Source organism: Poecilia reticulata, chromosome 13, assembly GCF_904066995.2.
Source record: "Poecilia reticulata chromosome 13, P_reticulata-male-v2, whole genome shotgun sequence".
Lineage (NCBI taxonomy): Eukaryota > Metazoa > Chordata > Actinopteri > Cyprinodontiformes > Poeciliidae > Poecilia > Poecilia reticulata.
Window position 1 is genome coordinate 23,215,533 of NC_088842.1, and position 17,591 is coordinate 23,233,123.

General features: G+C 41.5%; 1 protein-coding gene and 1 long non-coding RNA gene across 4 annotated transcripts in view; both read right to left on the reverse strand.

Moving 5' to 3' along the window:
• numbl (NUMB like endocytic adaptor protein) overlaps positions 1–17,591 on the reverse strand; it is a 66,009-nt gene that overhangs the window by 16,873 nt on the left and 31,545 nt on the right. For 2 of the 3 annotated variants that reach the window (XM_081614380.1, XM_008426104.3), the window contains one exon: positions 1,337–1,487. In XM_081614380.1, the coding sequence (XP_081470506.1) occupies positions 1,337–1,487 (151 nt within the window). Of the gene's footprint in view, positions 1–1,336; positions 1,488–15,992; positions 16,428–17,591 lie in introns of those variants that run through there. The other variant, XM_008426102.3, reaches the window with a different exon arrangement.
• LOC145554502 (uncharacterized) lies at positions 4,855–15,982 on the reverse strand. The gene is made up of 2 exons (XR_014090467.1): positions 6,350–15,982; positions 4,855–6,177 (listed from the first exon to the last, which is right to left on the reverse strand). It is a non-coding gene; the product is annotated as an uncharacterized LOC145554502 (long non-coding RNA).

Sequence of the window (17,591 nt, forward strand, 5' to 3'; positions counted from 1 at the left end):
CATTTCCTGTGGTCTCTGTAATCTGTAAAGCCACCTTGCTGTCACAGCTCCCGCTCTGCCCTCCATCTTTTTCTGTCACTATCTCTTCAGTCCGTCTACAAATCAGCTCTCATACGGCACATGCACGCTCTGAGGAAGGTCGGTCGTAAAATCTGCCCTTTAATAACGCTGCTGTTTGCTTCTGCTCCTCTCGAGGTATTCACCTGCAGAGCTGAAGTATGAGGCTGTGTGTTACAACACAACACGCATGTAAGTATGTGTGACAACAGCGAAGCAGTTTTATTGAAGATTCAGCTGGCACAATGTTAGACATTTTCAAATTCACATATATAATACATATGTGACATTTATAATGTAACAAAAACTTAAACCCTTCTAAAGATTTGTTTTACATTTTATCGGAAGACACACCTTTATAATCGTCCTATTCATCTTTTCCAGCAATTCATACATTTGAGGTTTAGCTGAAAATGGAGAAGCTGGTAAATTAAAATGTATGAATTAATCATACATTTTAAACCCAATTATGACTTGGTTATTCATCCAGCCATAAAATTTGCCATTGATCATTTAACCTATATTTTGGGTTTAAGCGCTGGATCTATTGCATCCATCTGCTGATGATTGGGGCATTTAGTAGCTTTTTTAAAAAAAAAAAAGATCTGCATTAAATATAAATCAATATCTGTATTTCTGCAGGCTTCACCTGCAGCCCTGAAACTAGGATGATTCCCCCCCCGAAGGCACAATTAGAACAGAAAAGCCAAAAAAACCCTTACTAAAATAGCTAGCTTGCAGAAATCTGGAGCATATCAATGCAATACATCCACTTTCTACACCTGTTTAATAATATTTTAGGTTGCTGGTAGTTTGTGTCTATCAGCAGACAAAAAGCCAGAAACGCAAAGGCTGCTGATTGGGTAAATCCTGGACAGGTAGCAAGCCCAACAAAGAGACATATGGTACAAACAACCAAACAAACACACACTTATACATAAGGGGAATTTAATTTAACCAGCGAACCTAATTATCATGTCTCTGGACAGTGGAAGAAGTATTCCGATTATGATTTGGTTATTCATACAGGTTTAGGGTAATTCCTCTTATCTACTCTTGCATAGTATTAAAATTCGACACTTTAACCTATTTTTTGGGGGGTTTAGATGCCAACTCAGTTCTTGATCTATCAGTATTTGAACTAGTTTAAGACTCTCTGAACCCTATTTCTCATTTAAGTTAACGGCAAACTATCATATGATATATTCCATACTGTAGAAAAAAGGGATGTAAAAAAAACAAACACATGGAAATAAATTAAATATCTACAAACACCTACCCGAACAGCAAAGTTACATTTGCCCTTGCGTACAGCCTCCTCGTCCGCCTGCCACTGATGGGGTCTGCTGGCCTCTGGCACATAGGTGGGCTTCTTCCTCCTCAGACTCTGACGAAGCTTGTTCATCTCCGGGGTCACGTGCTCCCTGGAACTGCAGGAAGACACACAGAGCGCACACAGGATCAGCTGCACAGCACAGCGCTGGGTGGCAGGTGATCATCTCCACTTTGGAAAAGAAAACGGTCATCTGACTCGTGTTTATGACTATAACAGACATTAAAAAGTGGGATGAGCTTCATTGATTAGCTTGAGCTCGTTATGGGTGGAACCTTCCCTAACGACGCAGTCAATAAATCAACAGCAAAACACTTTCCATCGTGTTGCTCTGTTCAGATCCAGAAACAGACTGGAAAAGTCCCACGGGTGACACAGACGTAGGAGCTGGCTTTCATCTATCACAAAAAAAAAAATCATCAAGAGCTCTGATCAGCAGATCAACCCCCTCACACGCACACATGTGAACGTACGCTTCGGTCTCTAGTTGAACGATCCTCTTTCCTCTCCCTAATTAAAGCATTCAGCCCGCTGGCCTGCTCAGCTATGCTAATTTTCCCTCCATAATGAAACAACACCATCAAAACATGACCTGTTTCAAAGTAATAATTACCGTTTTCATTCCCCCAAAGTCACATCCCCCTCTGCTAGGAAATCTAGAGTCCAAAAACAACATCTGTTTTACATACACCAGCTATTCTCATTGAGACTCTCTTAAATGGATCTCCTTTGTTGTTGGTCAGAAGCCAGTGATCTTTTTTTCCCTGTGTGTAACAAAATATTTAGACTTTTTTGTCATTTACATGACAAAATTAAGGACGTTTTCACACCTGATAGTCTGGTAGACTCAGTTAGATTGTGGAACAAACTTGCAACATTTACATTTTCAGTTGTTTGGACTGAGTCAAATGAACACCCTTAAAAAAAAACCTGTTGCATTTACACAGAATTCCTTGCGCTATCATCTGCTTCCTGCTTCTGGAGCGGTCTCCGGTCCACTTGGTATTTACATGCATTTAATCCACACCAGAGTTCAGTTCAAGCGAACAGAAAAGTTCGATTGTGCATTCACGCTTACCCAAACAAATCTGACTTTTTAGGCAAACTAGAGTGGAACTAAACAGTGTAAATGCACCTAAGTCTTTGTGCCGAAAACGTGAACAAAGCTTTTACTTTGGATTTACAAGGACTGGGCAGTCACTCCAAAAAGTCCTTACAATGAGCCCAAGGGAACACAGGCAGCTTTAATCAAACTCATAAAGACATGTTAATCAGACAACCAAACTCTCATGACTCCTCTAGCAACTCTTCAAAGGCAAAGGGTTTTGTAAGCTACAACAAGAGTCACAGAAACACAACTTGACAAAATAGCTACTAGCCATAACCACCCAACATACATGGGAAAACCAAGATAGGATGGAAGACATGTTAAGTTTTAGGTTGTCAAGACAGAACTGCTGAGCTCCTCAGATGTACACGCAGTACTTCACAATGTTAATTAACTCATTCTAAGCAATCATATTATTTTCTTACCGTCTATTAGCTCCATAAATCGGCAATCTGGACTTTGTCGACAGTGTCGGCACAACCATCATACAGTGAGGGCAAATCAGACTCATTGTAAACTCTTGATCTGTACTCTGCTGAGCTATACACACAGCAGGGTTGACATGCAAATATATATATATATACACACACAGAGGTTCATCACTTCTCATAATCACCCCCATCCTGCTGGTAATGTTTCTTATGTTCATGATCAGATATGTGAGCAATGCAAAGCATTTGAATTCAGCAGCTCAAGTGGCTTTACTCATTCCTGGCATGTAGGGCGCAAGTCCTCTGCCAAGAGGAGACGCAAACACACATCTATGCTTAGACACAAGCACAGCCCTTCTGTGGCTCACCATGCACACATGTTGAGGCTTGTGCCAGTCATTACTGGGCGGAGAGCCATCTGACTGGCACCTGGCCGACACCAGCGCTGCTGCAGCAGGTGTGAATGGGTGTGTGTGTCAGGACGTAGAAGCAAAGCGACACATTAAACCCCACACGGGGTGTCAGAGAGATGTTTGGTGGTGGGAGATGAAAGGGTTGGTTAGGGAGCGCACAATGCCCAACAACGCCTGTATATGGATTGAGACAGGAAGCGGAGGAGGAGCAAGAAGACATGAATGGCCTCTGATGTCAGGCCACTGGGAAAAGATGAACAAGTGCAAATAAAATGATGAATACCTGGGGTTAGGACAGGCCTTTGTAATACAGGCCTGTCCTAACCCCAGGTGTATATATATATATATATATATATATATATATATATATATACACACAAACATGCTGCTGCTCCTGCTGCCATTCCAATCAAAACACTCGTGTTGCATTTCATTTGTAGGTGGTAATTATGTAAGTGTTTGTAACGCTCAACATTGCCAAAACCCAGAAGAAGATCCTGAGTGTTGCCATAGCAGTGCAAAGCAAAACGTTCCCCGAAATGCTTGCTGCAGTTCTTCTCAGTCATTTACATCTTTAGCATATGTCTGATGCTCAGAATCAGAACTAAATGAGACAGAATTTTTTTAAAATGGGTCTGGTGTTCTGGGAGGTTCCTGATAAAAAAAAAAAAATCACAAAAGTCTCTAAAAGAGGCAATGAATGAATAGATTATGGCATAAGAGAAGACAATTTAAACTTTTAAAAACCTCTGTGCAAAAAAGGAAGAAAGTTGTTGTTATTAGAGAACCAAAGAAGTCAAATTCAAAGTTTCCACAGACCATGTAAATGGCGCAGAGAACCTGGACGAATGTGAGCTGGTCAGTAAAACCAACAAACTAAATTTTTGACTTACATGTAAACTATTTTCTGCTTGGGAACCTCTAGCAAATAATTATTTGGCTGGAGACAAAATTAGATTTGGGTGAAGACAAAAGCCTTAAACATGCAGCCAGAGTGAGAGAGAATAGTTTTAAATCAAAGCATATTGACCATCATTATGGTTTTGATTGGAAGTTTTGTCATCCAAACTGACGAAACTTGGACTATTTTGCAAAGAATGTTGAAAAAAAAAAAACAGTCAGCAATCAGGATGCATGATTTTAGAAAAACAAAAAAAATCTCATAATTGGATATTGCAATGATTTTGTTTGTAATCAACGTACGTTTTCAATCATCCTTTTCATCTTTTCCACCACTATCCCTGGGTTTTTTGCAGTAGACTGTTTCTATGATTTCCAAAAAGAGTTGCAGGAAAGGATTCCTCACAGCATTGATTCAATGGAAACAGATATAAACTTCAATAAAATAAAAAAAACTACTAACTGATAAGATGTATAACATATTTTATATGTGCAGCAACTTAAACTGAATTCAGTTTAAGCTGCAAGCATTTCATCTTCCTAGTGAGACACTAATAAAATCTGCAGATTAAAGTCTTGTTACTGAGCACAAAAGTTTAAAATGCATTACAGTCTGGTTCCAAATACTTTATTGTGGAAGCGAGACAAGAGGGGAGAGTGCAAAAGGCCTTGTTCAGCTCTGACCTCACTTTGCAGAACATCTGCAGAAGTAAAAAACAGACTTGAGTGAGACAGACGGTTTGGGCTGGCAGGCAGAGAGACAGGCAAGGATACGCAACATCAAAATAAATCTATAAATCAGCAGCACAAATAAACTGGAGCTTTACAAACCCACGCTAAAACTCCAAACTGCTTCACTGCAGACTACACAAACAGGAGGATCTGAGCCAAAAAGCACATTCTTGTTCCACATCCAGTGTTTGACTTGCAGCCATCTGGGCTTTATTGTTGCTCTGGAGATGGCAGCAGCCACCATACATATGACGTCGTATGGTAGAAATTCAAACGAGTTCACGCGGAAGGACGGCGCGTCTTCTCTTCTTCCTCCACTCATTGATCATCTTCATACTCTTCCTTGCTTCTCCTCTTCGTCACATCCGAAGAGGAGCAAACTTATGTCTGGAGCTGAATGTCTTCTGGTGGGAAAGTAGGGAAATGGATTTCACAAGAATGAATTCAGTGTGAGAAGCTCGCCCACATGCACAGACGCATAAAATGGAAAAGAAGAAGAAGAAAAAAAAATGCACATTTTGTCCCAGCTTGTAAAGTTGGTATTTTTACTGTTGAAGCACCTAAACTGTTGCTAACACGTTTGTGAGTTTGAAAATATCATCTTAGAAGTCCATGTAAGCGTATTTGTCCCGAATTTCCAAACGCAGTGAATTCCTATTGTCTGTCACCTCCGTGTTCACGCCGTATAAGCTCGGGTTAAACAGCCTGTGTGTCCGGCTGCAGTCAGTACTTGCCAGATGTGAGCTTGATTTGATATTTTTGGCTCTCCACCCCTGCTTCGCACTCACAATAACCCTCCCCGATCCAGATGTTCCGTGTTTAGCTCAGCGACTCAAATTGGACGTGGTCCTCCCTTACACGTCCTCACGACTGGAAAACACTGAGCACAAAGGGGGAGGGGAAAAGGAGCTGGAGGAGAATAAGGGGTGATTTTCCTGCAAATCCACTGAATGAGTCAGTGACACCTCACATTACGGTAAACCACATGTCTGCGAGGCTCCAGAGGGAAGAGGGGAGAGAGCAGAACGAGGTGGAGCAAGTGTCCAGGAGCCTGTGGTAACGGTTTGAGATGAGTCATCGCCGAGCCGAGCGCTCCGTGCAGCCACCTGTTTCCACTCTCTCACACCGCTTCCAATCCTCTTGTTTCTCTCTGTGTCTCAGCAGAGGAGCTGTGATTTCCCAAAAGGTGAATTAAAGTCCCAACTGAGGAAAAACAAAACCCCAAAGATCACTGTTACAACCTGTGACCTCTAGAGAATAACGGGTAAGTTTTATTTTATTCTTCCTGAAAAGGTTAGTGTTCCAAATAAAGCGTCGTACAGGGGGAATGAATTATTCACAAGTGGAAAACATTTTAAATAGTTTCCAATCTTACCAGGATTTGATGTTTCAGCTAATTCAATCCAAAGTCGGACCTCGCAGCATTCAAATAGGTTGTGTGGCAACCTGTCAGACTTTACAAGCTTCTTGTTAAATGTTAAAGTCAATCACAGGGCAGTTAGGAAAAAAGTTGAGTAAACGTGGCTTGCAGAGTCGCATCTGAACCAGAAGTAATGTTCTTTAGAGAGATGATGGGTGGAGATGTTTGGCCATGACGCACAGCATTTGGAGAGGGAAATATCTCATATAAAGTAGGTGTGTTACTATATTAAAAAAAAATAAAAATTACGTAAAATTACGTCAAGATCATGCACAAAAAATAACAGCTGAAATATGATAAAAAGCTGAAACTCTGCAAAAGATGTTATGAAACTGCTGGTCATTTTAATGGTTGCAATAAAAGTCTGGTGGTTGACTTGTAGTACTTATTTTATTCAGTCTGAAGGTCAACGTTTAGAGAATATCCTGTCCAAAATGATGATAGCTAAATGAAACCTGAGAGTAAAGTCCTAAAATGATGATCTAAATTATAAATTATATTCACCAATCAAGCAATCGGAGCAAAGACGCCATCCGCAGGCTGGCTGGTAACAATATACCTTCACCAAGTGTTAAGTGCAGGAAGGGTGATGATTTCTGAAACCACAGGATCTGGGCACCATGTTGTCATTGGACTCCATGAACTTCACAGTGAACCCAACAATGCTAGAGGATAATCTGTCCATCAACTAAAGCTTGGCCCAGACCGAATCATCGAGCGGAAAATAATTCCAGACACTGGAGCAAAAAACAACAGAACAGCGGAAAATAATTAAGTGTTGCAATGGCCTAGTCAAGGTCCAGACATGACTAATTTGCTGTGACGGCACAAGCTTATCTCTTCAATAAACTTGAATAAACTGAAGCAAACTTGTAAAGAAGAAGAGTTCTTAAAACAATGATGTGAGAGATTAATAATGTCACATAAAACACAAATAGAGTTACTGCCGTTAAATGTCATTTGACAAACTCCTGGATCAAGGAGTGTACTTAATTTTCCCTATGGCTTTCATAAACAAAACCATATATTAATGCGCACCATTTACTGTGAACGTAAAAGGAATAAACCTTTTTTTGTTACCATATTACCAGGAGATCCTGTGGGTCCAGTAGGTTTCATGGTGGGAGTTATGGCAAAATTGTCAGGTGCTCAACGACATGAAGCTCTTCAGATAATTAAGACTAAAACAATGCTTAGCCTTGCATCACTAAAGCTGTTTGTGTTTGTTTCTCTGTGGTAAGTCAAATGACCCTGTCACCTAAAGCTCTCGGTCAAAGGAAAGTCCATATGATTATGAGGCACAAAAACATTTTCTGCCCTTACTGTTTTTACCTGTTCTTATTTATTTTAAAATAATTTGAAAAGCTAATTTCCTAACTTTCTCTGAATGTCTCTCCTGCATAATTCTGCTATTTAGCAAACAGGAATGATGTTGGTATTCCTAAGGGACCTAAAAGTTTAGTCTAGAAAAAAATGTCAGAGTCAACTTAGTTTGTGCCCCTGACAGGCACTGCTTTACTTCTTTCTAAGAAGTAAAACAAAAAAAAAAGACATAAAAATAGGAGACATACAATAAAAGTCTTAAAGGGGAGGGATGATAAAGTGTGATGAAACAACATCAGCAGCGGTCTAAACAAGGAAGGGAATGTGCCATCATCCATTGTATCTGACCAATTTCAACCAGTTGGATACAACTCCTCCTACCCTGTCCTGAATTAAAAAAGGGAAACGGCTGCAGGGGCGACGGAGAGCTTGAACCTGTCACTCTTCTGAGGAAGTCTGAGCCAAGAGGCAGAAGGTAGAAACTTGAATTCAGAATATAAAGGTTGGGAGCGGTCAGGAAGAATGAAATCAGTCTTAATGATAATCTGTCTATTGAACGGCTCTGTAAGTGTGAACTGTTCAACTCTCTGAATCTTTTTACTTGTCTTTATCCATCTGATTAGTACATTTGTCGGCCTGATGCTAAGGCTGCCAAACCAACAGAGGAGGAAAAAGGTCAGCACAGAGTCAATGTAGAGTATGATCTACATTGATCACATCGATCTGAAACAGAGTTTTCACAGACGAGACAGTCGCTCATGACAAGTAAAATACAATATATTTATTATCCAGACTAGTCCCGAGGTAACAGTAATTTCCAACAATGTCTGCTCACCAGCCTTTGCTTACTCCAAACTCAATGTCCCTCTCTTCAAATTTGCAAACTTGTGACCCTCAGTGTAGCGTATATAACGTGTACGCTCATGCCAAGGCCCGACCCAGTTTCTGGGCCCTGCAGACTTCAGCTGACACTGCGTGACCCACATAAGGACACCGACACTTGTCATCCCAAACTTACTGCCTTTCTTCCACCAACCCACACACACAGAAAACCACAAATGGTCCGCATACATGTGTGTCCATGTGTGTGATTAGCGAATAAAGGAGCAAAACATAGCAGAGATAAAACAGCGGCCTTGTGTTTAGGCTATAGTCTGACCCAGAACAGGATGGCCTTATTCATCACAGAGGCTTATGAGGCGGTGTGGGCGAGCACCAGGAGCAGGTAAAATGGTTGAAGAGCAAAGCATTTCCGGGTAAACATCAACATGCAAGCGCCACTAACAATCCTAGATGAAACACACTGAGGCTGACAGCAAAGCCTCTCCATCAGCACAATGCAGCAGAGAGCTGTAAACAGTACAGTGTGTAGGTGGCCTGTGAATCCTACTTGTCTGGGAGTGAGGAGGCTGCATCAGCGATGGCTCTTCTGTTGAGGCTGTGCAGACCCATAAATGGCAGCAACTGAGGTGGATCCATGTGTACAGCTGTAAGGCTGACGCTCACTGTCACTATACTCCAGGTCAATACCTCTAATGTCAACAAACTCCACATCCGTCAGAGTTCTTTTGTACTTTGAAATGCATGACTTATGAAATCATAATGAAGAAAAGGCAGAAGAAAGTAGGAGTTTGAATCCCCGCTCTGTCTGACTCAGTCATTGTGTCCAATTCAGGGCACCATTTCATCGAAGAGGGGAAAAAAAAAAGAGGATCCACCATGACGACGCTCATCCAAGACAAGTTAATGAACTTTTTCTCCAGTAAAAACTAACCGTCAGGTACTCATTTATCCTCGGCGTGTTTGTTAAACAGATCAGCTCTGCTTTTAAAAAATTCACCATCGCAATTTTTAAGCCTCCAGTAGTTCCTACAGCATAATCTAGTATTCAGCCTGGAAACTGTGGCATGTGTTTAACTATCATCATTGTTGTTTATTCATTTAGAAATTGACTGATGGCGTGCTTGGCGACTGCGTCTGAACACCTGCACTTCTGTTTAGCGAAGCTGTCACAGATTCGGCTCCTGGAGATTAACATAGTGTGGAAATTATTAGGTTATGATAAACAGAATGACATAAAACTACTAAAGGTGGAGAGAAAGGTAGCCAAGACCCTTCAAAACCAATAAAATGTTAAATTAGATTCAAAAGTTCATGTTAGGACAAAAGGAAAAAGACATTTTGACTGAAATTATGTCACTATAAAAGCAAGTAAGTGCCACAGCAGGTAAGAATCTCCAGTTTCTTCTTAATAAAATAAAATAAACAACTGCATCTGGTGTTTTGACCTGAAGAATCAAAACCGCAAGCTGATATAAATTGCTCAAATCTGTCAGACCTGCAACAAACCAGGTGCAAAAATAAAGGAAATTGCACTGCTTTGTGTATTTCCCACTTTGTTTTCCCAATGTAATATGTTTACACAAATTTTATTACCATTTCAACTGCATAGATGGACCAAAAATCCTGACAGATTTTACCTGTCTGCAGAACAACTACCGGCTCAATCTCAACCTGTGTGGGGCGACTTACATCCAAACTAACACTGAAGCTACAGTCTGTCCCATCACAGACAGTATAATAGAGGATGTATGCATAAGTTTGTTTTTTGGGATGATGAATTCATCATCAACTCTGTTTCTCTCAGAGCAGTAATGAAAAACTTGATTAGATTTAATGAATAGTCATTATTTACCGATGTCAGAGGAATTTGTTTTTAAAGTCAAGGGTTGAACAAAACGAATTAAAAAATGTTACATTAAAGATTAAAGAAAAAAACGGTAACATTTTTTAAAACTATTTTCTTTGTAACACTGAACAGTAATATATGTGGACTGCATCTAAAAATAACTTCAGACTAATTATCAATCAGGCCTGGGTGGATCCAGGAAACTGCTGGTTTCCAGTCAACTCCATCACTGTCAAATAGGATTTACTAATATTTCCTAAAATATGCTAACAAACACACTACACTTCTCAGATACATATATGAGCATTTCCAAACATATTCTCTTGCACTTCATAGTGTTTTTAAAATTTGTCTGAAAATACATATAAAAGTCAATAGAAGCGATGACAAGAAAACAGCTAAAGCAGAGAGCCACATGTACTGGAGCGATCTATTGCCCCAGTCCTGCAGCTGAGTGAGGAGGTCGGTCTGGGAGTCGGAGAAAACAAAATGATCTCCTTCTCTGTCTTCACCGGCAAACAAGATTTAACTGGAAATTTTAAATTGCATTATGGAAGACTTGCAGCAAGATGCAGAGAGGAGCAGAGCAAAAATTCATATGAGTGCTGGTGCTTGCTCTGCCTCTACCACCCCAGATCACTGGTTTGCAGGCCACATTGTTTTACTTTTAGTGTTTCAATTCAAAACAGGTGTGGGGGCAGGAGGCAATACGGCTCACGATCCAGGGAGCCACAGTCGACAGGACGCCACTAAATAACTTTTCAATCAGTCACGACAACAATCACTGAGAGGCTTGGCACCGAAGCGCATTAAAGATCTGCTGTTGTTGTATAAACTTTCCAGACCACTGAGGTTTTCCGGTTCTGGTTCTGCTCTGCATTCCCAGAACCAAACATGGAGAAACAGCATTCAGCTGAAGGCTGTTTGGTTCTGGTTCCCATAACTCAGTGCAACTTTAAAGCCACCTGTTTAAAGTTCCATTTGATTAGCAGTAATTCAATCATTTTATCTTTTTTTTTTTATATTTGACCAAATATAAAAATAATATTACTTGTTTCATAATTGATGACTGTATGTTTTTATGAGGCTGCACAGTGGCGCAGTTGGTAGAGCTGTTGCCTTGCAGGAAGAAGGTTCTGGGTTTGATTCTTTCTGCATGGAGTTTGCATGTTCTCCCTGCGCATGCGTGGGTTTTCTCCGGGTACTCCGGTTTCCTCCCACAGTCCAAAAACATGACTGTCAGGTTAATTGGCCTCTCCAAATTGCCCCTAGGTGTGAGTGTGTGTGTGCATGGTTGTTTGTCCTGTGTGTCTCTGTGTTGCCCTGCGACAGACTGGCGACCTGTCCAGGGTGACCCCGCCTCTCGTCCGGAACGTTAGCTGGAGATAGGCACCAGCACCTCCCGACCCCACTGAGGGACAAGGGTGTAAGGAAATGGATGGATGAATGGATGTTTTTATGATGAAAAGTACTTTGAACAGCCTTGTTGCTGAAAATAAACTGGACTTAAATCTATTGTGTTTTGGGGTTTTTGCCATTTTCCATAGACATATTTCTTAATATAACATTTGTACACATAATTTTTCAATTAAATTACAATTAATTAAATTGATTAAATTAATTAAACTGATCAAATATGTAATAAAAAAAAGCTCAGCTAGATATAAAGCTTCATTTTTACCTTCTTGTGTTTTGCATCATCCCAGTTGCTAGGCAACACACATAGGTAAGGTTGGGAATAAACCTGAAGCTAAAAGAAGGTAGTGTACATCCTTAATTGCATGTGTATTGGGAAATTTTTCCAATTTGTACATGTGTTTTTGTCTCCTAAAACACACACACACGACTTCATACCTGTGTATGTGCGGCTGTGCTAGTCTGTTTATCTGAATGTGTTCCAAGAAGCCAAATAGAGGGAGATTAACGTAACAATATCCAAATCCCCTCTGCCCTTGGACAGCAGGCAAAGAGGCTACAGACCAGGCGTGCATTGTGTCCTTTGTCGCTGTGTGCATTCTTGTTTGTTCGTTTAGATAAATAGATTCCTGTCTGCGTCAGCGCACACACACACACACGTCTACATGCCAGGATGTCTGGGGCTGTGAAAACTGCGCGCCCATGTGTGCGCCAGCAAGTTAATCTAAACATAGTGTGGTGAGGCGTGAAGTGGAGCGTCCCGGTCGATACGCTCCAGCATGATATTGTCGTGTCGTGTTCCCACTTTGTATTCCCCCGTTATCATTACAACCGGACCCGTCCAGGCTGGTGTATCTCATGCACTACAACTCAGCAAAGCAGGCTGTAAAAGTTTTAGCTCCAGGCAAAGAGATCATCCTCCTAAATTGAGGAAATAATAAAATAACGTTGACGAAATCACATTCTGATATCCAATTCAACCCAATAAAAAAAAATAAAAAAATCTATCACGATGCAAACTTTCCCAAAATGAGGGACCCTTTATTATGGCTGCAACACATTAGACTCTTGACAGCCCCACCCTTATGATTTATTTGAACGGATTTACGTCACACTCCCCTGTCAGAGAAGACTGCCAAGGGGCCTGGTTCGCTTCTGATGACTCGATTTGAGAAGGTTCTGTGAATAGCAAACACATCTACACTTAAAACGGGTTTTATTTGTCTTCTCTGAACTCTCGAATCATTTCGGAGACCAAATAAATCCCTCAGTTAATTATTGCCTCTTGCTTCCTTTGCTGACAAAAGGAGGAAATTGATATTTCCTCCACAGTAACTCCTCTTTACAATGACTTACATTGCCCTTACCCACAATGCATCGCTTTTGTGTAAAAAAACATAATGCTTTTTAAGCTCCTAAGATTCGGCTTTTGCTGTCGCACCCTTTGTCTTATCCTCTGGCTCTGATTTGCTGGTTTTCATTTGTCCTCGTTTCACCCGTCACACCATCTCTGTTGCATGCACTATTCTCACTCTTCAAGCCTGTTCTCCTTCCTTTTTGTAACACGCCTGGGATCTGGCCTCCTCAGCAATCCAACCGTGAGGGCAGGGAGTGAAAATCAGCAATGGAACCACTAGATGTGAGAGGGAGTGCATTTGTTCAAGAGAACTCAAAGGGTCTTTCACAAATGTTTCAAAACCTTTTCACAAAATTCTGCTTCATTTGTTTCGTCCAAACAATAAGAAAGTGTTTGTTTTCCTCCGTGAAAGACTTGGGAAGGGAATACAGGAGGAGCTCGGTAATGTTTGGCCACACATGTAGCACTGAGTTTACATGCAAAATCAAATATATACGAGAAATCTTCATGCTAAAGGTTTAGAGTTTTTCCAGTGGCAATAAACCCAGTAGTCTCTATCCTGCATGACTTACATGTTTCCCTGGTTCAACACATCATATTCCAATAAATGGTTCACTCTCAGGCCTTTGCAGAACTCAACACCTTGAGGAGATAGTTCAGCTATTTAAACCCACAATAATGGAGAAGAATTGAGAACCGCAATTCTGCAGAAGGGTGGGCGTCTCTCGTTCTCATTTGGCCAGAGTCCTGCCTGCATGCTTTAGATGTTTTCTTGCTTGAACACATCAGAGTTAAATGACTCTGTTGTTAACAAGCTCCTGAAAGCCAGCTGACAGGCTGAGGAGATCATTCAACTATTTAAATCAGCCATGTTGGAGCATCTAGAACATGCAGGACTCCGGTTCTCAGCAACCAGAAATGCCCACCTTGGTTCTAATACTTTACAACTGCAAGACTATTCAATGGGAAAACTGGTTGAGGCCTGGAATACAACAGATATGCTTAAAACAACAGACATTAACAGCATTGCCTTTTTAACTATGTGACTCTGCCAGCATTAAAAGAGTCATCACACACAACACGTTCCCATTGATTTATAAGCCATATTAAAATTTGTGGTATGACCTCAGCCAACTCTTTCTGGAAAATGTAACTCACATTAATAATGAACAATTTCATGCTTTTAATGGACTGGAAACCTACCCAAGTTGCTCCAACTCTTGTGCAGTGAGAAAAGCACCAAAGAACAGTGCAACCATCACAATCAGCAGGCATATAGATTAATGCAAAGTCATGACAGGCCTTCCAAACATTATGTCTTCCTCGAGGCAAGAAATGGCCCAGGACTTTATCCCCGTCATCTATCTTTCTCATTATCACTGCTCCTGCTGCAGGTTTGTGTTTCAGAGTCAGACTGACTGAATGTTGGACACCTCACACATCCAACGTGTACGTATGAGGTGTCCACACTGGACGATGTCCTTGTCATTTTTGTAAATGCTGACATGTTTTTGTGCAATGACAGGGTGTTGCTTGTTTCATTGCTGCCTCTGGAATGAATCACATTGAACTCAATATGGACTTCCTCTTGCCACCCAATTATGAGGACCTCAGATGTGTAGCAATGGCCTCACAGCTAAGAAGATAAGTACAAAATCGTCACACTGGCTAACATCTACCGAGGCAAAAGCCGCCTTTATAAATACTGCAGACTTTCCAGTCTTTATCGCACAAGGCAACATGAAAGCTACACATTCTGTGCTACATGTCACAGCACAGACTACACTATTTTGACTACAACACATGACATCAAGAGAGAAATGAGAGCATTAAAACATATTCACGTTCCATGTTCTGCTCTGCTGCCCAATCGATGCTGGGCCTGTGTGATATCATCTTACATCATCAGCACCGTTTTTCAACAGGTCCTGAGTGTTTTATGGCAGCGTGACCATCTGCACCGACAACACGTCTGTGTTTGGTGATAAAACTCCAACTCGAAAGGTTTCTCTTATTAGCTTTAGGGCAGACAGCTGACAAACGTCAGCGAGTTGAACACTGTGGTGCAGTTTACCCAAAAACAGCGTAAATTAAAGATCCCATGCCTTAGCAGCTTAGTGGTTGTGGACACAAAATCCCTGGCCTAGCCATGACAACTCAAGTCTTTTATTTATCCACTTACTTTCAGCATGCAGAATTTTGATCCTTTATTAAACTGAATGCCCCTTCACTCCCTTAACAACTAACATTTTCAACCAAAACCTTTGAATGCTAGCGTGAGACACACAAATATGAGAACTCAATCTCCACTGATGCTTGCCCAGAATGTGCAGCCATGACCTCTGAGCAAAAAAGGAAAACATGTTGGGTGTTGGTATCAATTTAGCAGGTTTAATCTCTTCCATATGGGCATGGGGTCTAATGCATCTGCTAAGGCTGTAAGCTGCTATGAGCTCTGTGGATACCAGCTAGACCTATTAACAGTTTGGCAGAGACTCAAAATGTCACAGAGCCTGGTACCTCAAAAAAAACCATCAACACCAACAAAGAAAAAGAAAAATCGCTTTTGCAAAAGCTACAGGTCTTTTAAAGTTTGATAGAGGCTGCAGGTTGTACCTTTTTGCTGGATTAGGGTCAAGGTTACAGACTGAGCAAGATGAGGCTCCAAGTGCTGTCTGCAACTGCAGCAGCTGATCAAGTTTGACACAGAAATCCATGCATAAACAGAAAACATGCAAGAGTATGTTTAGCCATAAGCCGTCAGCAGATGCGCACACGCACGGTTCACACCTCCTGCTCTGAAGCCGACTCACCTGAGTTCAATGGCCTCCCCCATCTCGCTCTGAAAACTCAAACACAAGATCCACAGGCGGATGAGGAACAATGCAGAAATGACGAGCCAACCGAGAGAAGAGAGGAAGAACTCCCTTGGACCAGCGGTCACAGCAATAACAGCGCAGGGAAAGGATGAGAGAGAAGAAGAGAGCGGCGAGAGAACATGTGATGATATTGTGAGATAGAGAGAGAGAGAGGGAGGGAGAGAGAGAGAGAAAGAGAGCCACACCTCTTCTTAAGGGATTAACTTTGTGAAAAAGAAAGTCCTGACACACGCAGAGACACACACAATAGGACGCGCACCCAAACACAGTCAAATTGCCCACGTGTTGGCACGGAGGAGCGTCTGATTTACAGGCACACACAGATACTGTACACACACGCACGCACGCATGCTCACAGCTGCTCTAAAAATAAATACAGATCAATGTTTGACGATCCCAATCCTGGGAGCGACGAAAGATGGGAGTGGGAGGATTGAGAAAAGAGAGAGAGGGAGAGAGGAGGAGGAGTGATTAAACGAGTCATGGCAGGAGGTGACACAGTTTTCTTTGCTCTCTATTGGCACTGGTCAAGAGTGCACTAGGGGAGAGGGCGAGAACTGAGGCTGGAAGCAGGGGAATAGATGCAAGATGTGCTCAAAGTGAGAACTGAAGCCGCGGTTAGCTAATATAGCAATGTATTACCAGGGGTACATGGTGCTCCTCTGGTGTCGGATGCTAAAGGGCAGGTCACAGCTGTGCACCAGGCAGGGCTCCAAACAGATGAAGCTGTGCAGAATGAAACCAACAGGCCACACCCAGACAAACAAATGGCTGAGTGAGGAGCGTTCGTCATGTTTGGGGTGCAGTGGTTTCTGCTCCAGATTGTCTAGCCAGGAAAACATTTGCTGGCAGAACTGGAGAAACATATGGAGCATCTTAAAAATGTCAGAGCATGTTCAGGTGAGATGCTGAAACAGGAACCGGTGTGTGCACAGCTGTAATCCATCTGCTTACAGTTCCAGGAGGTTTGTGGGTCAAGTGTTTAGGCTTTGATTTATAAAACTATTAAGATTAATTTTTTTTTTTCCGTATTTTTACTTTATTGTGTTTTGTGATAGACCGGCACAGAGTAGTAGAGGAAATTAAATACGGCTTTGCAAATTGGCGAAATGTGAAAAGTGTGCTATGTATTTGTGCTGCAGCAACTCCATCTGGCTGCAGTTACAGCCACAGTTGTTTAGTTTTAGATCTTCTTGTTTTGTACATCTACACACTTAGCTCCAGTTCCAGTAAGACTGAATAAAAACACAACTTTCAATAGTAAATTTAGAATCTTTCCACAGACTATCAGTTGGAGTCAGGGCTGCACTTTGACTAGGACATTCTAACACATAAATATGCTTCAGTTCTTTTTTTATTGTGCTGTATGTCTAGTGTTGTTCTCCTGCTATGAGGTGAACTTTCACCCCAGTTTCAAATCTTTTGCAGTTTCAAACAGGTTTTCTGCCAGAAATAGCTTCCGCATCACTATGGAAACAAAACTATCCCCCCAGCATGATTCTGTCACCACCATAGCTTGTGGCTAAAACGGCA